The 24,034-nt window shown below is 46.9% G+C and overlaps 1 protein-coding gene across 1 annotated transcript in view; it reads right to left on the bottom strand.

Annotated features, from left to right (window-relative positions):
* RFC1 (replication factor C subunit 1) overlaps window positions 1-24,034 on the bottom strand; it is a 765,282-nt gene that overhangs the window by 155,908 nt on the left and 585,340 nt on the right. Inside the window, exon 16 of the mRNA XM_085642249.1 lies at window positions 20,128-20,216. Coding sequence (XP_085498375.1) covers window positions 20,128-20,216 — 89 coding nt within the window. The remainder of the gene's footprint in view (window positions 1-20,127; window positions 20,217-24,034) is intronic.

Below are 24,034 nucleotides of genomic sequence, written 5' to 3'. Positions count from 1 at the left end.
GGAGCATTTTACTATAGAATTCCTACAGCACAAACAGGGCAGATTCCTGGAACCTTACCTTGACTTAATTCAGGTCCCACGGGATAGGAAACTCTACATACAATTTAGGTTTGGCACCCTCCCTGTCAACGAGGTATCAGCTAAGTGGGATACAAATGAACCGAGCACACGTAATTGCCCAGGATGTAAGGCACCCGTGGAGTCTGTTGCCCATGTGCAGTTCGCATGGCCAGCTGACGCGCACCCAAAATAAAAATGGATAAAACCCATTTGTCAGCACATGGGCACACGAAACTACCGGCTTGTCTTACATATCCTTATATCGGACAGTAGATATTTATTTTATTTATAACATTTATAGAGCGTTGCTGTCACCCAAGGGTGTCCTGGCGCTGTGTGAGAATTACCAAAAAGCTCAGCATTAAAGAGGAGAGTTATTCCGAAATCAACCACGTTTTTAAGGCTTTACGAAAAGCCAAAAGATTAGTCTGCCCTCTTAGATGTAGTGGGAGCTTATTCCAGAGGCTTTAGCTGCGTTCACCACAAAACTTCTGCCACCCCAAGAGGCTTTTTTTTTTACCTGAGGTACACAAACTTGTTTGATATCTTTTTGTCTGTGCAGTTGCTAAGTTTCTAGGCCACATGTGGGGCATTAGGAGAAAGATCCAAGATAGAAGAATGTATAAGGCAGCGGGACAGCCCCCAGCACCTAATTGGCCTTGGCACTAATCACTTTAACTTACGGAAACTTCTACATTACCAGAGGCGACGCACAAGCACTTTATTGCATATAGCAGACAAGCTGGCCACTACACCAGCTTTAAAACAAGAGGATCTGTAGAAGAAACACCACGACACACGATCGTTGGGCATTTCGTCTCTGTAGCATTTTTAAACCATTGAAACACCTAGATTGTTTTTTTTAATTAATTTTAACCTTTTTACTGTAAGGATGTATGTGCAAGATGAATTACTTTTAACTTGACCATGACAGGCATGTAAACCGGATTCAATTCTAACATTTAGCAGGTCTTAGTATTAGTACTGAGTAATTTAAGCGGTCACTGCACGACTGACCTGGTTATGACAATCACTCAACATTCTGTATGTTACATAGGCCATGTTCCAGCATAAGGAAGAATCTGCATTTATATTGTGGCATGTATCTTATGAATTGTTTATCTTTTCTATTTTTTTTATCATTTTCTACGCTTGTTTGTTCTTTTGCTTTTATGACACGAGCAGTTGAAATAAAGCTTATATTGATTGATTGAGAAGAAGATGGCACTTGCATTTGTTATTTTGACTGCTGTTGCAGCAACATTTTTAATTTGCTTCCCAATAGTATTCAACCTCTTGGTCTGTGGGAACACATGGAGAAACAGAGTTTCTTGAGCGTCTTTAAGCTGTGGCTGAGATAACTGAGTCAGTCTGATTAAGTAGGCATGTTAGAGTTGTGTCTGGCCCCTTGTATCTCTTCTTCAGCTTAAACATTAGAGAGGAAGCTGAAGCTGAACTGCATGCATCCTAATTAGGGTCTTGCTGAACATTGTATCATCACTGTCTTGTTGTTCTGAATTGCCATCATCTTCATTGCCACTGTAGCCAGCTTATGATGGTGAGTTTTGGGCCAAGTCCCGTCTGGTAAATCCAGAAAGTGGTTTTGCAACTCTTCCTAAGTGTCTTAGAGGTGACGAGTTCACTGTGCGGATGTCCTTTCCTACAGAAACCCTTCATTAAGGAGTTTAAAAAACCCATGTGTACTTGAATCATTTGTGCACCTGGGTCGGGTTGCATTTCCATCTGTGAGGATCCACCATAATCTGCTGGTTCTAGGTACCAAAATGTCTCATTTTTATCTGAGTCGGCAAGGACATAATGGATATGGCGGTCATGAGGTACTACTTGTGCAGGAGGCAGATTCAGATAGCATGTTGTAATAATAGTCACAACATTTTGTTCAAACCATAGTATCGGGCTACATGAACATTAGGTTTAAAGTCAATGAAGCTGGGTGAGGGGGTGTCTGGTAACAATACACACGTTACTTGGCCGCTCAACGTTTTTCACTGATCAGAAATAGCTCTCATTACAGAAACGGTTGGAGACCCCTGTTGTAATCTGAAAATACATAATCAACTTTCTCTATCATTATGAGTGTACCCTGCAAATGCAGAGGAAGTCTCATCCAAAAGTTGTGCAGGTAGCACCGGAGACTATTCTTATTGATGAAACAAGCGGCAGAAGTGGTAGTGTGGAAGGAATTATTGTCATTATATGCAAAGTGGACAATGTGGTCGTCAAAGGTGTTGGAGTTGCTGGATTAGGTGCAAGAACAATGATTTCCACCGAACTTAGATGTGAAAGATGCATTGCCTTCGTCAACAGTACCTTGTTTGTTGACAATAGGTTATTTGGAGGTCTCTGCGTAAAATTCCGCTCGTTGAATTTTGCTCACTCCACGTGGAGTTCCTAATAACTCTGCAAAGTGGCATGGAGCAGAGTTTTTCCTCTCGCTAGCCCGCTAACATTACGTTGCCGAGCGTGAGCGAGAAACATGTGCAAGACCACCTACCAGTGAGATTTCTCAACATCCGAATTTGCACCAGGTTGCTACAGCTGGCGTTGAGGAAGCTGCCACTCGAGTAGAACATCTACTCAAGCGGCAGAAAGAAGCAGTGCCCTATTGTGCTGCATGTGGTGCTGCACTGTTTACAGCGCGGGACAAATTCCCAGCCCTAAAAATTAGCATGACTTACTGAGCTCTGCCGCTGCAGAACTCGGCAGAGTTTTTTGGCACTTCGCGGAGTTCCTCCGAGCAGAAGTCTTCAAACTCCACCCAGGCCTAGTTATTTTGTGTCAGCGGTGGGCCTTGGCGTTATTCGATAAGAAGGCAGTCATCAATAGTTTTATAGTTGATGTTTTGAATCAACAGTTACAGTTGGTAAAGCAGTCAACAGTGTATTTTTTATGGCAGATCTCTTGCCCTTACTTGTTGAAGGAGACGTATGTTTCAAGGAGACTTGATTCTGAATTCCACTGTTGAGAGGCTCTTGATGGGAGTAGTACAATGCTCAGTGAAGGGACCTGTAACAGGATCTTTTGTTAAGGTCAATCCCAATTTGCACTACTTGCTTTTGTAGTGATCTACTCTGATGACTTTGCTGGAAATTCAAGCCCATATTAGATATCCTAGGACCCCACCTTTGTGTACCGAGAGCGTTAGTTGTAATTCCATTGCTCTGACGTTCTGAATGATAGGACTGGTGAATTTCGAACAGTCAATTGTGTGTTTTTGTATGTTGTACCAAATAAATGTTGCTTTTTTCACAAATAGCACACTTGAGGGGAAAAAAAACCCCACCAAGCACTATTAAGCACGCCTAATGCTGCAATGTCTGCTTAACTGTACGTCATGTTCTGAACATTTTTTCACTACCATTATGATTTTCATGTGCTTGAACATTTAGTATTTTATTTATGACCATAAGTTTGTCACTTTACTGTATCTTTAAATACCACTGTAATGGAGGCGGAGGTCATGTGACCAAGACCACGGATGTGGTCGAAACACGCCATCCTTGTCAGCATCTTTGCAAATAAATTCCCTGCAACCTTGATCGTGTGGGCTCGAGCAATCTTTATTTTCAGATTTCTGGTCTTCAGAAATATATCTATATCAATGACTTGTTCTATTCCACAACCATAACTGCAAGTTAATTTCAATGCTTGTTAGAGCTTATTCTAAAGTCTATTATTTGAAGTGCACTACCCAGCATAGGAAACCTATAAAACTACTGAATGTTTCATGAAATCGTATTAATAACTAGACTTTACGAGGGCTGGTCTTTTTCAAGTTATTTCTTAAGATGACAGGAAGGAGGTAAAAAACAAATAAGACACAGACCTGCATTAAAGATACATCTTAACTGGTGACCCTTAGGAGAAACATCTGCTCCTTTATTCTTTGTTTATGTCAAGATTTTGTGACTCTCAGCTTTCACTGAAAAGGGCAACCCATTTGCGACTCAAGCAACATCACAATCTTCAGAATCAGGTGTGTGGCTTGCCCTGTACATTTAAAAGAATACTGACAGTCACAAAATCTTCATATAAGAAAAAAATTTACTTACCCTGCAAGCATCTGTTTGTGGCTTGTAGTGCTGTAGATTCACATGCTGTGCATATTTCTGCCATCTAGTGTTGGGATCAGATATGTGCAAGTCGTTTTACTTCGAATAAATCTTTTGAGTCATGAGGTACTGTGACTCCTCTGGCTGCTTATGCGCATGGTCATCGACTCCATTGTTAGATCATTTTCCCACACGGTGGGTGAGGATGGAATGTGAAGCGAAGCAAAGTAAAATGAGATGTCCATGCAAAAGAGGAGAAAAAAGAAAGTAAAGGCGATAACAGCCACCGACAGCGAGGAGGATGGGAGCATGTCAATGTACAGCACTACATGCCATAAAAAGATGCTTACATGGAATGTAACATTTTCCGTTTGAGGCATGTTTGGCTATACATGCACATGCTGTGCATAGACTGTAAAGCAGTCCTCCCAAAAAGCGGTGGCTAGCCAGCGGATGTTTAAGTGGATTGAAAAAGTGCACAGAACACTGCCTAACCAAAATTAGCTTGAGGGTGAGCTAGTACAGCCACACAGTAATGTTTTGTGAAAGGGTGTGGTGTGGCCAAGGTAGCTGCTTTGCACAGGTCAGCTATTGGGAGGTTCCCCAGGAAGGCCATAGAGTCTCCCTTCTTCGGAGAGGAGTGGGCTCTAGGAAGAGTGGGCAAAATCCTCTAAGCTTTAGCACAGCATGTCTGGAGGCATTGGACCATACTATTAGCAATGCCTGACTTGGCTAAAGCCTTCCCTTTGTAGGGTTTATAGAATGCGACAAAGAGTTGCTGTGTCTTTCTAAATGGTTTAGTTCTATCAAAGTAGGACATGAGGGCTCATTTTACATCCAGAGTATGGAGAACTCGTTCTGCAACAGAATCGAATTGTGGAAAAACACAAGAAGTTCAATAGATTGATTAAGGTAAGAATAATAATAAACAATTTATAAAGTCCATGGCTACTTCCACTGAAGTGTCCCAGCGTTCATACGAACGAGCTGCCAAAATGAGCAAGGCTTAAAACGAAAAAAGCTACCTAAAGAGCCATGTTTTAAGCTCTTTACAAAACGGAAGCTCTATTTTAGCTTGTCGAAGGTACAGCAGAAGAGAGTTCTGCAGCCTGGAGGCAAGAAACCTAAAAGAACTGCCGACAGTTGGAACTTTCCTGACAGTAGGAAACTCTGCCAACAAGGATCCTGAAGACCTCAAACACCTTGAAGTTAGGTAGGGTTTAATAAACTGATGGAGATATCTGGAACCAGCTTTGTTAACCCCTTCCATGCTCATGACGGAACGGTTCCGTCATGAGCCACGGTTGAGCTGTGCTCATGACGGAACCGTTCCGTCATGAGCCCGCCCGCGCTCGAACCCTTCAGCACCGCGGCGGAATTCGCCCAGCGCTGAAGGGGTTAAAGGCCCTGTAACAATAACAAAGAGCCTTAAAAGACACGCTTCTTAATCGGCAGCCAGAGAAAATTCTGCAAGGCTGAGCCCGACGATGCCCATCTGGAAGGTTCTGTAGCGATAGAGCCGCATTATTCTGTTGGAGCCTCAGAAGACAGGCTGGAGAGACACCCAGATACAGGATGTTACAATAATCCAGCCTAGAGACAAGAGATAAGAGCCTGGATAACTGTTTTCCTTGTGGCTTCAGACAAGAGTTTAGTGATCTTTTTAAGGGATTTCAACATCCCAAACTATTTGTCTGCTCAGACAATGATCTGGTTGTCAAATGTCAGTCTTGTGTCTAACAGGGTGCTCAGATTCTTGACCTTTGACTTTGGCACTGGAGGGGAACCGAGTGATGGAGTCCAAATAGAAGCCGGAACCCCAGAATAAGGATCTCAGTCTTGCCCGCATTTCATTTCAGGCAATTGACATCCATCCAGAGGGCTACCATGGGCAAGCATGCCCTCAGAGAAGCTACAGCCGCATTCTGAGACAGGGTGACAATGAGCTGAGTATCGTTGGCATATGATATTATGTCAAAATCATACCACTCGATATCTGCCAGGGGACGTATATAGAGATAGAATAAAATGGGGCTCAGAGATTAGCCCTGTGGCACTACCTGCTGCAGTGGCAAGACCCCAGACTGATAAGGTTTCTGCAGGACTTGAAAAGTGCGGTCCTGCAGAAAGGACGCAGGCCACCGCAGGGCCTCATAACCGACACCGTAACTCCAAGCCCGCTCCAATAGAACGTTGTGGGACCGGCGTCAAAGGCTCTGGTCGAGCAGCAATAACACTGCTGTGTCCCATCCGTCCAGAATAGGGCACAGTTTCAGAGGACAGCAACAGAGCAGACTTTGTTTGTAATAAGGACGGAAACCCGACTGTGTACTGTGCAGCAGGTCCCTGGTCTCAACTAACATTGAGAATTGACAAATTATTCCACGACCTTCGCAGAAAATGTGAGAAGTGAGATAGGTCTAAAGTTCTCAGGTTTTGATGGGTTTAACGAAGGTGGGGAATGTAGAACTGAAATGAGGTAGGCGATGATGCTGTGGAAAGGAGTGGTGAAGGAAGTTCTAAGAGTGGGTCCTTCTTGGTAATCTGCTGGAGGTTACTGCACATGAATTGGACCTGGAATAAACCGATCAAGAAAACCCACCTGGATTGTGCTTATTTACTATAGAAGGCTTCTTCAGAAGCGGCACCACTGAGGCGTGCTTCCAACGAGAAGAGACCTCAGCAGAAGCCAAGGAAATATTAATCAAATTACTCGATATAGGGAAAACCTCCTCAGCTCCCAATTCCAGAATAGCAGCTATGGCCACATCAAGGGGAGAGCCACATTTAACAGAATGCAACAGAGATTGTAAATCCTACGGTTTGATTGGTTGGAACTGCAACAGATGAGAATCATCCTGTGAAGGTTCAAACCTGACCTGAAGACACAGAGCATTTCTATAACACTCAGGGAAGGAACAATACAAAGATGATACTTAGTCTCTACAAAATCTAGCAAAGACATTGCAACTTTCCTCAGGAGGACTATGGTCTGTGACATGGTTCAAAGAAGATCGATTTTACAATGGAAAACATTTCCTGAGATAAATTCTGGGCCCCTTCAATTGTATTAGTGTAGAATTCCCACCTTACTTTTTTCATGCGCACTATGATAAATTTTAAAGACTGGCGATACTGAACTTTGCTAGCCTCAGCAGATTCCTTGCGCCATATACGCTCAGATCATTTGCATTGCTTTTTAAGCAAGACTAGTTCATCATTGACCCAGTCTGCTGTAGGTTTAGCTCTTCGAACTACCTTATCAACCTCGGGAGCAATGAGATCCAAAGCCCCCATGATCCAATCTTCAACCAGGGTGTTTGCTGTGGCAATACAACTGGCCAGTTAAGGGCAGCTCAAAGCCAAAGCACTAGTAAACTTAGTAGCAGTAAACTTAGGTGGAAAAGAGATACCACCTTAGGGAGAAATTTGGGATTGGTACGAACTACCCTATCACTATGTACTGGGAAGAAACGTTCTTCCAGGGTTAATGCCTGTAGCTCACTGACAAGCCTGAGTGAAGTGATAGCAACAAGGAATGCCACCTTTCAAGATAGGAATTGAAGGATGCAGGAGTGGAGGGGCTCCAAAGGAGGGCCCCCCGAGGCATGTATGTATGTACAGTGTTGAGATTCCACGTTGGGGACGGTGGAACGCGAGGAGGAATGATCCTCCATGAAACTTTTAATGATTAGAATCCTGAAGAGAGAGAGATGTGGGTTCTATTCTGAAGGTAGGCAGCCACTGCCGCCAAGTGTAGAAGTATGAAGGTGATGGCTAGACCGGAAACCTGCAGATATAGTGGGTGACAACCAACGTCCTGCAATGTGGCTTCAAAAGGATCAATGAGTTTTGAGTGACAGTTAGCAACACAAATCTTTTCCACTTTGCTGCATAGCAGGCCAGGGTGGTAGGACAGCGTGCCTCCTTATGGATGCTCATACATCCCAGAGGATGTTTGAGGTATACAAATGTTATGACCTTAGAAGCCAGATCGCGAGTTTGAGCGTCCTGGGATCTGGTTGCCTTATTTCCCCATGGCTCTGAGTGAGAAGGTCCAGCTTGCTGGGGAGCCTCTTGTGCGGAACCAGAGAGAGTTTAAGCAGAGCTGAGAACCATGGCTGGTGAGCCCATGTGGGAGCCACCAGGATGAGAGTAAGAGTCATATGCAAAAGACTTCGTACCACAAACAGATAGCGAGGGAGAGGCAGAACAGTGGAGGCAAATATCCCCGACCAGTTTATCCGTAGTGCATTTCCCATGGATTGTGCGCGTGGGAACTTGGAGGGGCAGTTTGGGCATTTGGTGTTTTCTGCAGTTGCAAACAGGTCTATTTCTGGAAAGTCTCACCTGCAGAAGTAGCGAAGGAGGACTTGTGAGTGAAGTTCCCACTTGTGGACTTGTTGCTGCATCCTACTGTTGGCAAGTCATTGTCCATCCCTGGAAGGTACAAGGCTAATAAATCAAGTTTGTGATGGAGAACCCATCGCCAAATGCTCTGAGATAACTGAAAGAGTTGTGGTGAGCGTGTGCCCCCCTGTTTCTGAACGCAATATTTGGCTGTCAACGTGTCCGTGCGGACAAGGACAACTTTGCATATCAGGTGAGGTAGGAGAGCCTTCAATGCTAAATGGATGGCTAGAAGTTCCAATCTGGAGACCCTGTTGTGAAGGCTGAAACAGTCAAGAGTCTGTAGAAGTGCCCCCCATCCCGTAAGGGAGGCATCCGTTGTGACAGTCCTCTGTGGAACAGGGTCGAGGAAAGGCCACTACAGCAACAGGTTGTTGGTGTTCCATCATTGCAATGACAATTGCGGCAGCCAATCAACACTACGTCGTCCCAATGATACTCTGATTGAGACCACTGTTGACCTATACATTCTAGCAACGGATGCATGTGTAACCTGGCATACGGTACTATGGCACTACAGGAGGCCATCATGCCTAGGAGGCGCATGACTGTCCAGGTTGTTAATTGTTGACATGGCTGGAAAAGAGAGCACAGTGGTTTAAGAAACTGCACTCGAGCAGGGTTTGGATAGGCCATGCTTGCCTCTGTGTTGAGAATGGCCCCCAAATAGGGTTGGATATGCAGGAGCTGGAAGTGGGATTTTACAGCGTTGATGGTAAACCCAAACCTGTGGAGCAGATGGATTGAGACTTGTGTATGCTCGCAACATAGCTAGGCGGTGCCACTCTTGATCAGCAATTCATCCAGGTAAGGGAAGACATGAACACTCTTTGTGCAGGTGTGCGGTCACCAGAGCAAGGCACTTGGTAAACACTCTAGGGGCAGTGGTAACTCTGAAGGGGAGTACTTTGAATTGATAGTGTATTCTGCTGACCACAAACCTGAGATATTAGCGATGCGCCGGATGTATCGCTAAGTGGAAGTAAGCATCCGTCGATTCGCAGGCAGTCATAAAGTCGTCCTGCTGAAGAAGCAGAATAACATTGTGGAGGGGGACCGTATGAAAATATTCAGATAGAAGGTGTTCGTTAAGCATTCTAAGGTCCAGAATAGGTCTGAGGGACCCGTCCAATTTAAGTATTAAGTACAGGGAGTACACTCCTGTACCCTGCTTATGGTGGGGAATGGGATATATATAGCCCCTTCGAGGGGTGCTTGGACCGCTTCTTTGAGAAGTCGTAGGTACTCTGGAGAGAGTCTGTATTTGCGAGGTGGAATGGTGGGAGGTGTGGAAGTCTGCTCCAGACAATGACCATGTCTGATAATATCCAATACCCACTGATCTGAGGTGATGGACTGCCATGTGGGAAAAAAGTCTTGAAGGCGTCCAAGGCCGGTATTGTGTAGTTGGGGGCAGGAGGGGGCAGTCAGGGTTTGGTGGTGCCTGCAGCTCCTTTGGGGGAGCCACCTTTCCCTCTGCCTTTAGAATTATTGCCCCTGTGGGACCCTCCAAAGTTTTCAATTGGAGAGAATTGTTGTCCCTGAGTGTGCTGGTTTGATGTGGAGGCTTAGGGGAAGGTGGTCTTCGAGCCTCCAAGATAGGAAGTGCAGCAAAAGGAGTCACAAGGGGCAGGTGCCTCAAGTGCTCTCATCACCTTAACTGTCGCTCTATCCTATTTAACTGTTTCTAACACTTGGTCAACTTGTGGACGAAAAAGGCGTTGCTGAACTTCTGGTTTGAAACTGAAGATACAAATCCAGGCGTGCCTATGTAACAAAAAGCCAGAATTATTTCCCCTGGCAGCAGTGTCTACAGCATCTAGGGCACAGCGAATGGTAGTGTTAGATATCTGCTTGCCCTCAAAGACTACCTCATGTCCCCTCTTCCTGTATTCCTCTGAGAGGTACTGGAGCAGCAACTCCATTTTGTCCCAGCAGGCACTGTAATAATGTGAGAGGAGGTTGATGGAATTGGCAATGCGCCATAGGTTGTTGGATTGGGCTACTGCCCCTTGGCCTGCAGCATCTACACGCTTGCTCTCTTTCTCCAGGGGCAGGGCATTTCCACTGGCCTGGGAATTGGCCAACTCATGAGCCATAGTGACTACTAGGGAATCAGGTGGGAGTTGACCATGAATATAAATAGGATCCATTGGTGAAGCTTTATATTTCTTATTTACCCTGGGTGAAATGACCCTGGCTAGGGCGGGTCCTTAAACAAGTTAGGCATGTCCGGTAACGTGCATTAAGCATGGGATGGTAACGGTGAGTGAAGGAGAGGTGTTTCAAAAAGAAAGCCCTCCTCTAAGGGCTCTGTATGAAGGTCCACCCTCTGGAATAGGGCCGCTCTACCCACCAAATCCTTTAAGGACGTAGAATCGCCCGGAGGAGAGGGACGGGCAGGGTACAGGTCAGGGTCTGTGCCCCTAGGTGAATCTGCATCATATGAGTCACATTGTGGAGGAATGTCATATGTATCATACCCTGCCCACCAGTGACAGAGTGAGGAGACCACTGGGGTGTATTATCAAGGGTGGCTCCTAGAGAATCAGGTGGGGAAGGAGAATGCTGATGAACAGGGTCAGGGGATGGATCAGAGAGGGGTAAAGGGCAGGTTCACTTATCCATCTTTTGGGCTCCTTTGCTGGAACGTCCAACGCTTCCTCAAAGGACAGTTGGCATTTGGAAGCTGGAGTAGCAGTAGACCCTGGAGGGCAGGCAAGGATCCGGCCTGTATGGGGATAAATGACCAGGTGTTTCTGCTTTGAGTCAATCTCCTCTTGCAGCTTGTGGAGGATCAGTTAAACCGGGCCGGCACTGATGTCAGTTTTGATGGTTGATGGTCTCAGCTTCGAGGGCACCTTTAGTGTCGGCGACGAGAGTCTGGCCAGCGCTGGGGCAGATGTAGTCCACGCCGAAGGTCGGCTCAGTGCCAGCGTGGGACTAGCTGGCGCTGAAGCAGTTGGCTTTAAGGGCTTCTTCAGCATTGAGCCGGAGCAGAGCGTACAGTCCTTAGTAAATGGTTGGTGGAGACCATGGTCCAAAGACAGTGGTGGTTCAAAAGCTTAGATGGCTGTGTGCCTCTTGAAGGCGGGCTGCTCAACTGGAGAACGGAGTCGAGGTGGGAAGGGTTACCATTCTCACTGACTGCTGATGGCAGATTCTCAATTTCAAGCTCGGAACCATAGCTATCCCCGGGAAAGAACGCTTCTTCAACTGCAGCAGAAGGTTGCGGATGATGTTCCCCCACAATGTCCTCGGGACCGAAGAGGTCTGGAGTGTAGTCGCCACCCTGCGTGATATCTTTAGGCGACTAGCTCGATGGTCACAGAGAGTCTTTTTGAACCGAACGAACGGCAGGCAGCCTCATTGTGCTCAGGTCAGAGGTACAAATTACAGACCTGATGGAGGTCGTTCTGAGGGTATGTCGCGTGGCAGCAAGGACAGTATGTGAATGGTATTTGTTCCATCACTGTCATGACATGGTGGAGAGAGACAACCAAGATGGAGGTAGGCCCCAAAGGGCAATGCCCATGCGGGGCTGTGGTCGATCCGAAACTCTGCTCAAGTGAACTAACAACCGTCGACCCGAGACAAAAAGAAAAGGGGGATGCAATTGAAGAAAAATACCGACGAAGGGGAGGAATCTCTGTAGACTGAAGAGAGCACCACGACGGTGTTGACTCAGAGCATGGAAACACACGTCCAAACAAGACAGCAGAAAGATAATCTAACAATGGAGTCAATGACCATACGCATTACTAGCAAGGAGAAGAGTCACACTACCTCATGACTCGAAGAACGAGTTACTCACCTTCGGTAACGATATATCTGTAAGAAACATTAGTAGTGATAGATTCCTTACTTTAAAATGACCCCTTTTGTCAGACTGGATCCGGAAAGTTTTTGTCAGCAGTACCCCTGCGCGTCGGAAGGTGGTGTCGTGCGGCTCCACGTCCATCGTTGGCGCGCTGATGTCAGTTCTGTACATGACTTTCCGCGCCAGGAACGCATAGCCATGCAGATACTGACCACTGGTGCCTTGAAACTAGGGCCCTGAAAGGGATGACCTTAACCCTAGAAATCAGTTCGCAGAACGGGGAGGATGGGTGGGGCGGTAAGGAATCTATCACTACTAATGTTTCTTACAGGTATATCGTTACCGAGGGTAAGTAACTTCTTCAACTGAAAGAAACACATAGTGATAGATTCCTTACCTTAGAATAGATACCCCAGCAACACCAACCCCGGTGGTGGGTCTGCGAATCAAGATCACACCAGAAGTTCCAGTGAACAGAACAGCCAAAGAAGCAGTCTCTCTGGACTTGGCAATAGTGCTTAGTAAAAGTGTGCATCGAGGCCCACGTAGCTGCCTGACAGATGTCTTGCAGGGGGACACCACGTCCCAATGCAGTAGTGGCTGCCGTCGCCCTGGTAGAATGGGCGCGCAGCTCCACCGGAGGCTCCTTCTTAGCCAGAGAATAACAGGCTTTAATACACAAGATGACCCATCTGGAAATAGTCTGCTTGTGTACGGTCCGACCCTGCTTTGCGCCTACGTAGCCAACAAAGAGCTGGTCATCCACCCGGAACTGTTGTGTGTGGTTCAAGTCAAATGAGAGTGCACGTTTTGGGTCCAGACGGTGGAGCCTCTCTAGAAGGATGCGGAGGTGGAAAGAAGGTGGGCAAAGGGATGGTTTGCCCGATGTGAAAAGCAGTGACAACTTTTGGCACAAAGGATGGACGGGTTCTGAGCACAACCTTGTCCAGATGGACAAATAGCAAAGGAGGTTTACAAGAAAGCCTGGAGCTCACTCACTCTCCTAGCGGAAGTGATGGCAACCAGGAAAGCAGTCTTTAGAGTCAAGAGATGCAGAGGACAATTGTGAAGAGGCTCAAAGGGAGCGCACATGAAATATGTGAGAAACAGATTCAAGTCCCACTGTGGTATCACAAAAGGAATAGGAGGGAAAAGATGAGTAATGCCTTTGAGGAATCTATTTACAGCAGGGGACTTGAAGATAGAGGGCTGATCAGGGAGCCTGAGAAAGGCCGAAATAGCAGAAAGGTAGCCCGTGATAGTGCCCAGAGCAGAGTCCCGATGAGCCAAAGTAAGAAGAAACAAAAGGACTTCTGAAAGAGAGGCAGAAAGAGGATCCACAGCCTTTGCTGTGCACTATCGCACAAATTGGTTCCACCTGCAGGCGTATACCAACTTAGTGGAGGGCCGCCTGGCCGCCAGAACAACATTAAAAACTTCAGGAGGAAAGTCAAAAGGAATCAACTGCCGCCGCTCAAACTCCATGCAAGGAGGTGGAGACTGGACAGGTTCGGGTGGAGGACCGTCCCCTGCTGCTGCGCCAGAAGATCCTCCCGAAGAGGCAGTCGGATCGGGGGATCGATGGTCATACTGAGTAGCTCAGGATACCATACTCTTCTAGCCCAGTCCGGAGCCACAAGGATGACTTGGGCCCGGTCGCGCCTGGATCTTCTTCAGCACTCTGGGTAGAAGTGGTATAGGCGGAAAGGCGGACAACAAACCGCAACTCCACTGACGACAAAGCGTCGCCTAGCGAGTGCCGCCTTGGAAATTCCAATGCGCAAAACTGCTGACATTGCGCGTTCTCTCCTGCGGTGAATAGATCTAACCAAGGCTCTCCCCACTGTTGAAAGAGACCTTGCGCCACGTCCGAGTGAAAAGCCCATCCGTGATCCATCATGCACCTGCGGCTTAGTTCGTCCACCCTGGCGTTCACTGAACTTGCCAAGTGTTGAACAACCAGGGAAATGCCCTGATGTTCCAGCCATGTACAGAGGCGCAGAGCCTCCTGCGATAGGATCCACATCCCCACCCGCCCTGTTTGTTGCAGTACCACATGGCGGTGGTGTTATCTGTGAACACCTGCACTACTCTTCCCCGGACAGAGGGAAGGAATGCCTTCAGTGCACGTCGGATCGCCCGAAGCTCCAGAAGGTTGATATGGAGCCGGGACTCCATCGGAGACAAGAGGCCTCTGATCTCCGCCTCTCCCATGTGACCGCTCCATCCCAGGAGGGACGCATCCGTCACCACTGTGTGCTCCGGTTGGGGAAGGGAGAGGGATCTGCCATTGACCCAATGACGGTTTGTGAGCCACCACTGCAACTGTCTTGCAGTACCCTCCGATATCTGGATGGACTCGGACAGGTTCCCCTGGGGCTGCGCCCACTGGAACTTCAGGTCCCACTGCAGAGCCCGCATATGCCATCTGGCATGATCGACGAGCAGGATGCAGGAGGCCATGAGGCTCAGCAGCCTCAGGGTCAGCCTGACTGAAACCCAGGATAGAGGCCGAAAGATCAGAATCAGAGCCTGAATATCCTGGACTCGCCGTTCGAGAGGATAGACCCGAAAGAGCGTTGTGTCCAGAACTGCTCCGATGAAGAGGAGCTTCTGAGAGGGAATCAGGTGCGACTTCGGCTCATTGATGGAGAACCCCAGCAAATGCAGGAAGTCGGCCATAGTCTGGAGGTGGGAGACTACTGCCTGGGGCGATCCCGCCTTCAACAGCCAGTCGTCGAGATAGGGGAAGACTGGAACCCCTGATCAGCGCAGATGAGCTACAACCACTGCCATCACTTTCGTGAACACCAGAGGGGCACTGGTAAGGCCAAAGGAGAGCACGGTAAACTGAAAGTGCTCGTGGCCAACCGTAAACCGCAGGGAACGCAGGCAGGACGGGAATATGGAAATATGCATCCTGCAAGTCCAACGCTACCATCCAGTCTCCAGGGTCGAGAGCAGACAAGACCTAAGCCAGAGTTAGCATCTTGAACTTCTCCTTCCGGAGGAAGCGATTGATATTCCGGAGGTCTAAGATAGGATGCAGGCACTTGTCCTTTTTGGGCACCAGAAAGTAGTGGGAATAACAACCACAACCTACCTCTGGCGCAGGAACGCGCCCGATGGCCCCCTTGGCCAAAAGGGCCACAACTTCCTGTTGAAGAAGTGCCAAGTGATCCAACGACATGCGGTGGTACTGGGGTGGCATGGCTGGAGGGGTAGTCTGGAAGGGGAGGGAGTAGCCCCTTCGGACTATTTGTAAAACCCACCTGTCTGGAGTGATGGTGCGCCAGTGGGGGAGGTGATGGCGAAACCAGACTAGGAAGGTTTGGAGGCAGTGGTGGCCGGGGTGGAGGTGGACTGACCCGCCTGCAGGCCCTCTGACCCGCCTCTGCGGGTCCCACGTCGACAACCGTGCTGAACTGTTGCTGCTGCGGTCTGTGGCTCTGAAGCAAATGTGTTGGGGCGCCCCTTCTGCGGCCACGAAAGGTGCGAAAAGCAGAAGGCGGAGGAGGGCGAGTGGCCAAAAGGCCCAAGGACTTGGCCGTAGCCCACGAGTCCTTAAAACACTCCAACGCACTATCTGCCTTGTTGCCAAAAAGGCGCATGCCATCAAAGGGCATGTCCATCAGGGTGTTCTGGACATCCCCCAAGAAGCCAGTAGTCCTCACCCAGGCGTGGCGGCGGATTGCCACGGTCGTGGAAATCGCCCTGCCCAGCGAGTCGGCAGTGTCAAGGGCACATCGTATTGTGAACTTTGCCGCATCTCTCCCTTCACCAATCGCTTTGGAGAGCACAGTCTGGGCCTCCTCCGGACACTGAGGCAGCACCTGCGCCACCGTATCCCGCACAGAGTGGGAATAACGGCCCAAGAGGCACGCGGTGATCACAGACCGCAGCCCTGAACTGGCGGAAGAGAAGGTCTTCTTCCCAAACTGTTCTAGTCTCTTGGATTCCCATACGGAGGTGCGGTAGGGAAGGCGCTTTGGGACATAGAGGCTTGGACAACCAAGCTCTCAGGGGTGGGGTGTTGAGAGAGAAAGAGGGGGTCGCCCAGGGCCGGGCGATGGCGTCGGGCCACATTCCTATCCACAGGAGCCCCTGTGTTGGGCCTGGACCAGGTGCCCAAAAGAACGTCTGAAAGTGAATCATTAAAGGACAGCAGTGGCTCTGCAGAGGTAGCCGTCGGCTGAAGCACTTCTGTCAGGAGGTTAGTCCTGAAGGACACTGTAGGGAGTTCGAGGTGGAGAGCCTCGACCGCCCTACGCAACACCACTGCATGACTCGCACCCTTCTCCGTAGCCACGGTAGGAGGAGTTAGCATGCCAAGTTCAGGAGAGGTGTCAAGACCGTTAGCATCCCCCAAATCCTCAACCCAGTCCGGGTCAAACTCACACTGTGCTGTTAGAGGGTCCTCAGACCCCTCCCAGTCCACCCCTTTCTCCGAAGGCTGTTGAACAGGCCGAAAATACAGAGGCTGGTGGACAAAGGGGTAGAAAGGCCCCATCGGTGTCGAAATCGGCATTGAGCGATGCCGCTCCGGCCCCGTGTCCACCTCGGCTGAAACCGGGGACAATGACATCCGGAGGCACGGGCGATGTCGGGAGTGGTGCCGGTGATGACGGTGGAGGTGTCACGAGGTCAACCGGCATTGACCGGGATCCAGGCCTGGATCCTTGGGGGCCCTGCAGCTCTGGGACCGGAGCAGACAGCGATGCCGGAGCCGCCGACAGTATCGGGCAAGGACCCCCAGTCGGGCCCGCGGGGCCTAAGACGCTCCGGCGGGGCCCGACTGCCCAAAGAGGCGGGCCATGGCTGCCAGAAAATCCTGCAGCTGGTTCGAAGTCGCGGACGGACACGGGAAGGGCTTGTAGGCCGACAGCGACATTGTAGGCTCCGCCAGAGCCGCAGGGGAGGCACCACCCGCACCCTCAGCCGCTTCACGAAGTCGGTGAGCGATGGCACTTCTTTGACTTCTTGTGATGCTTCACCTGACCCCGAATGCGAAGACTTCAATCCCGAAGAACGATGGCGATGGCTCCGCGACCAGTCCCTTGACCTCCCACGGGAACGGGACCTTGGGCGGCGTGGAGCCGACTGCCGGACTTCAAGCAACTTCCGGGACCGCTCCCGCAAAGTCTTTGGCGCCATGGCCCAGCAGTCGGGGCACGACTAGGGGTCGTGGTCACGCCCCAGGCAGTAGAGTCACATGCGGTGCGGGTCCGCCACCGACATCATTCGTTGGCAATCTCCTCAGAACTTGAAACCGGGCATTCCTACGGCACCAGGAGTCGATCGACTCGAAAAGAAGAGACAAAAAGGCCTCGAAAAACTCAGTCAAAAAGTGACTGGGGGTACCGCTTGCTGGGCGGAAAAAGAAAGAACTGACGTCAGCGCGCTAGGGCGTCGTCTAATTAGCTGCCGTGACGTCATCCTGGCAACCATGACACCAACAACGGACACGGAGCCGCATGACGCCACCTACCAACGCGCAGGGGTACTGCTGAAGAAAACTTTCCGGATCCAGTCTGACGCTTGTGGGTAATTCTAAGGTAAGGAATCTATCACTATGTGTTTCTTTCAGATAGACTTCTTCAAAGAAAAACAACTTGCACACATCCGGGCCCACCACTAGATGGTAGGAGTATGCACATCATGTGCATCTTCAGCCAAGCATGCCTCAAACACAATATTCAGCTGCACAGTGACCCTACTTATATTTCAGAAAGGTTGGTGGTGGGAGAGAAGAAAGCCTTGATTAAGTATGCATATACTTTCATATGTGGTAGTAATGTAGAGAAAACCATGTCTTCTGGCCAGAGGATCCTTAGCTGGAAAACAGGAGATATGCTAACCCTATTCCAAATAATTCTGTTTGTTACGCAAGAAGTTGAATTGAACGACAGAATGAGAGTGGAAACAATTATTCTTGATGAACTGGTTAATATAACTATTTAAGCGATAATAAGCTGTGGCAGGCTTGGCCAAAGACAGCAATGCGAACTTTCCTTTAGGAAGGTGTTTGGGAGATTAGCCTGATTGAACATTTCCACCATGATATTGTTAGTAGATTTCAGCAGGCCCACTATTCTTATATTAATGCATGTTTAACATGCCTCAAGGTCTTCAGTCTTAGGTGATATCACAACCAATACTTTCTCCATACTAAGTTTTTCATTGGACGTTGTGCTCTAATCTTCTGCAGTAGCTATCCTGACATTCTGCATATTGATCTTTTTCCTTCAAAAGATTTAGTCTGGCAGTAACCGTGTGAATTTGTTTATCTCCAGATTTAAGGTTTACTTTTAGGTTAATTAAGGTAGCCTTTGTATCAACACCCTCATTAGGTAGGCTACAATCTCTGCCCCCAAGTTCCTGAGACTTCTAGTCAGGAGGCATTTGTCTGAGGCCTTATGAAAGGTCAGTTGGCTCCATCTCTGGACTTCCCACACCCCATCTTCATCATGGCCTAGTGTAAGGCTCATCAGGGCTTTGTGAGATTATCTGGACCAGATTCATGGGTAGCCCGGAAATCACCCAGCAACTTCCTGGGAGGCTTGCCCAATTTTCACTACGATACGGATTTTTGTAAAGCTCAGTGGACTATTCAGACCTGCCAGTGAAACACCAGTCCTCCTGTGCATCTACTTACTCTCTGGGTTACTTAAGTCCTTAAGAATAGAGGTGGACGGCACAGGCACATATAGGCAGAACCATTTTACGACAGTTGGGTCTGTGCATCCCACCAGTTGAATTGCCTGGGTACCATGCTTAGAACCACCTCTAGGCAGAAATGGCACTGTTAAATTGTCAGATCTCTGCCTGTACTTCAAAATTACACACTGTAGCACCTAAAACGTCCAAAGTATCTATTTTCACCAAGGCAGTATTCCGTCAGTGCAGCTCCCTACCGCTTGGTCCAAGACCCTACTTCGCCCTTTTACGATGTATAATAGGGCAATCACCAATGTATTGGACGCGAGATTCTTGCCTGCCACAAGCTCCCAGTTTCTGCTGAACCTCTCTCATCCAGTGTTGTCCAGTCTGAGGTCACTGCATCTCAAATGCATAGTGGGAAAGCGAGGCACGTCCGATAATGCAGGCATACAGCTGTTGAGTCCCAGAATGCACAATGGACGCAGTCCCTCACGGGCCTACGAGACTGCACATCACAGAAGGCTATAGTATCTGTGCCCACCATAAGGCTTTGGAACTAATTTGTGTCTTGGCCTTTCAGGCCCTTCATTTTCAGGTGGCATTGGCATAAGCTTTTTAAGATACAATTTTGCCAGATGGATGAAACAGGATCGCAAGGTCAGGCACAGCACTCCGCTATCACGCAGCCATTTTGGCTGTTGGCTTGACCGCACATCAGAAAAATATTTAAAGCAGCCCATCATAAGACAGAAAAATACGTGATATTCCTCTTTCAAAGCAATTACGACTGCAAACAATGCTATAAAAAAGTTACAGGCAGAAAAGAAAATTATTACAGATGTTAAGAACAGCAAGATTTAAAAGAAATGCCTTTTGTTGCATTGGTCAGATCATAAAATTGTTATGTATAGAATCCAACAAATCATAATAAAATCCTACTATAACAGGGATATAAAGGTATCACATTGTACACTGACGGGCTTGCAATGTAGTTGCCATTTTAAACAAGTAATTAAAAAATTAAACCTAAGAAAAAGTGATCTAAGTGTGACATTAGGGCACTGCCTACTTAGCTACTGTGCATGCTACAGAACACAATTTTACCTGCATGCCTCCTCTGTCCTCATTTCCGGCCATTCCATCTACTTCATCCATAATTAGTGCATGCTTCGTACTGACTGATTTGGAGGAACCTAGGAAAAAATACCAGATACAATTGGTCAGTCTTGTCAAGTTTCTTTCAATTAAATTTACACTATGCAGCCCGGTTCTGTGCATCTTTATTTTACTAAATAGTAAAGATTTCAGTGCAATGGGTAGTTGAAAAATATATTTCCATGTAAAATATTTTTTAAATACAGTATATTCGAAATCAGCTAGTTAGCCAGCTTGCTAGTTCTACATATTATTTATTCATTTTTTCTAACTTATTGATTTCATTTTGCTAAACTACTTGAACAAACATCCTTTCAGAGAAGGCAAACATGACAATGGCATATATACTTTTTTTTTTTTTTTATACAACTCACTATATGAGATGGACTTACAGAAGACTAAAACAAAAGAGGGGAGACAGGCACTTTAACTCGGGCCATGTCAAACCAGCGTGGTAATAGGAAAGAAAGAAAAAAAAGACCTATTTGGGAAACCCATAAGGTTTTTTAAATTCTCCTCACCCACTAAATAGCGGCATGCTTCATCATAGGGCAGCTTACACCCAACCCGCCCTTGGTTTTAGTTCTCTGTGAGTCCTTCTCGCAGAGTTGTTCGGGAGAGTGAGCGTTTCGTCAGTGAAACTGACTTGATCACACGAAGTGTACACAAAATGGGAGGTATTTTCATAGCTGGAGAAATAAACGACAGACAAAAGTTTGTCTAATGGTGCCTGTAACTTCGGCGGCCATTACTAAATGTCGAAAAAATAATGCCAGACTATATGATTTCATGACTACATGGCTGGTTACATGCTATGCCAACTAAATAATTGTAATGCATATTATTCACAGATGTATCTACAATAGTGTATCAACACAATGGACTGAAAACCAGCTATTTGTAGACATTATGATAGGCATGTCGCAATAGCCATATGACCAAAACTGTGAAAATTCCTGGGCAAACTACACCCAAATTGATCAACCAATTTCTAACTTGTAGTACGTCCTTTTGTGTATATATATTGATCTGCCCATGCAACCTGTGGTATGTGGGGAGCACTACATGTATGGCTAAGAAAAGAGTATTAGAGCATATGCGGGCCATCAACAAGAAAGATACTAACTATCCCATTGCAAGACATTTTGACCTTTTCCATCTATCCAACAGTTCCCTGTTAAGTTACTTTGTCCTCGAACAAGTCCATCTTGGTCCAAGAGGGGGCAACAGAACTTTATCACTCCGCAAACGTGAATCCAAATGGATAATTGTATTGGAAACTAAGTTCCCTAAGGGTCACAATTTGGACGAGGAACTGAGTGTACACCTACATGAAGACTGATTACTGTTTTATATGTGCCTTCTGTTTTTCCGTTTGCATAACCCCAGCGGGGTTATGCACGTCCAATTGCTGGTTGTTTAAATATGAATGTGTTTTAGCCATTTATAGATACTATGACGTAAAAGTATAAATATGTGCAATTTTAACTTATGTCTTTTTCTTAGGATGTTGGGTATAATTCCCCCCTTTTTCTTTTTTCTTTTTGCACAGGAGGAAAGGAAGGGTCGCCATCTCATCGGATTATTCTCATCCGTATCGGTTACCCTACCCTTTTCTTCCCGGTTCTGTGGGTACAGTAAGGAAAGAACTCTATTTCTACATTCTTTCTTTATACTTCCTTTATTGGTGACTTATGATTTATTTTGAGCACTATTGTTTTGCAATGGAGGTGGTTCTGTGCTGGTGGTTTTAGAACTTTGTCCGATCCTGGAGGCAATTGATATTGTAACAATGTACAACTGTAGTGCAGACACAGCTTTTCTTTTCTATGCTCTAACCAGAAGCTTGAGGGGTACAATATACAACGGGCACTATGCCGAACATTTTCCCTTTCCAGAGTCCCAAATATGTATATACCATTCTAAAGTACTATACGTGATTATGTAATTACGATTGAAATGTAGTGTCTTTTATATACAACTATAATGTACTTTATGTGACTAGGCTCGTGCATCCCATTGTGGGGTAACTTTAGTGCACCAGATCAATTGCCTCTACCTAATTGTTGAATAGTGATGCAGAAAATTAGCGATTACACACTATTTGTGTATTTACTTTATGCTATCAGTAATATTACTTCAGTTGATTGCGTGTTCACTGTATGGCACTATGCCAATCATAATGTCTACAAATAGCTGGTTTTCAGTCCATTGTGTTGATACACTATTGTAGATACATCTGTGAATAATATGCTTTACAATTATTTAGTTGGCATAGCATGTATCCAGCCATGTAGTCATGAAATCATATAGTCTGGCATTATTTTTTCGACATTTAGTAATGGCCGCCGAAGTTACAGGCACCATTAGACAAACTTTTGTCTGTCGTTTATTTCTCCAGCTATGAAAATACCTCCCATTTTGTGTACACTTCGTGTGATCAAGTCAGTTTCACTGACGAAACGCGTTACGTGTGACTAAATAAACAGTCAATTTTCCCTCCTGAGTGCGAGTCCTTCTATGAAGAAGACGCTGTAAGCCTATTGATTTACCGGGAGACCTGCTCGGTTTTTACTCGCCACCTGCCTATGGGACACGGATTCCGGAAAACAAGGTCGGTTTGTGTTATATATATATATATATATATATATATCAGTAAGTGTGTTACAGCTGTAAACTGTCCCATAGTAATGCCATAAAAAACAATTACTGCCTTTTTTAAATTTGCTTTTTTATATAACGAGGATGGCATTCACAGTCATTACAATGATTAGACAGATTGGTTAAGGAACAACAGAATTGGAAAACAAAAACATACTTAATTATAATCACTGTTGAACCTGGCACCATTTGTGTGGGTCTCCCTTCCATTTGTTGCTGTTGCCCCTATGTTTTTGCTGGTCTAGATGCTTTGGGCACTTTGCCACTGCTATTCAGTGCCAAAGTACAAGTGCTCCCTATTGTAAATTGTTGTAATGGATTAGTGACTCCATGATTGGCTATTTGATTTACTTGTCAGACCCTAGTACAGTGCACCATGTGTGCCCAGTGCCTGTAAAATCAAATGCTGCTGGTGGGCTTGCAGCACAGGTTGTGCCACCCACAGAAGCAGCTTGTAAAGTGTGGCTGAGGTCTGCCATTGCAGAGCCTGTGTGCAGTCTGGAACTGCCATGTCGACTTGGAAAGTGCACACACTTGCCAGTCCCTAAACCTTCCCTTTTCTACATGTTAGTCATCCCTAAGGTAGGCCTAAGGTACTCCTATGGGCAGGGTGCATTGTATGTGAAAGGTAGGACATGCCCTGATAGTGAATTACAGCCAATTTAGTTTTTCACTATTGCAAGGCTATCTGGTCCCATAGGCCAGAATGGGCAGTTTGATTATAACATCTTATAATCCTAACTGACCCAGAAAACAAGGTAGAAAAACGAGTTTAGTATGCCTGAACTCAGAATGTTAAAATACATCTTTTAGCGTGGGTGATTTTTACATACTGTGTTTGAAAATACCACTTTTAGAAAGTAGGTATTTTCTTGCCTAACCATCCAGTATGCCTCTGCTAGGTTTGTGTATTCCATGTCTGGTTTGTGAGTGACAGGGGGCTGGAGAGGGCTTTGGCTCAGGCAGTCTGATGGGTCAGGGCTGGCTGAATAGGACCTTGGTTGAACAGAGAGTAGGGGGAGGAGATTTCCTTTCACTTGCCTGAGCCTACATTGAATAGAGAGTAGCGGGGGGAGGGGAGACTTCCTTTCAGCTATCTGGGCCAGGTCTGCTTTCAACAATGCTGTCTCCACCTCCTGCCAGGAAGCTGCACCAGGGAGGACAGAACTGGTTTTGACTGGGTACAGACACACTC

The sequence above is a fragment of the Triturus cristatus genome, chromosome 2_2 (assembly GCF_964204655.1).
Source record: "Triturus cristatus chromosome 2_2, aTriCri1.1, whole genome shotgun sequence".
NCBI lineage: Eukaryota > Metazoa > Chordata > Amphibia > Caudata > Salamandridae > Triturus > Triturus cristatus.
Note: the sequence above shows the minus strand (reverse complement) of the source record. Positions and strands in the feature narration are given on the sequence as shown.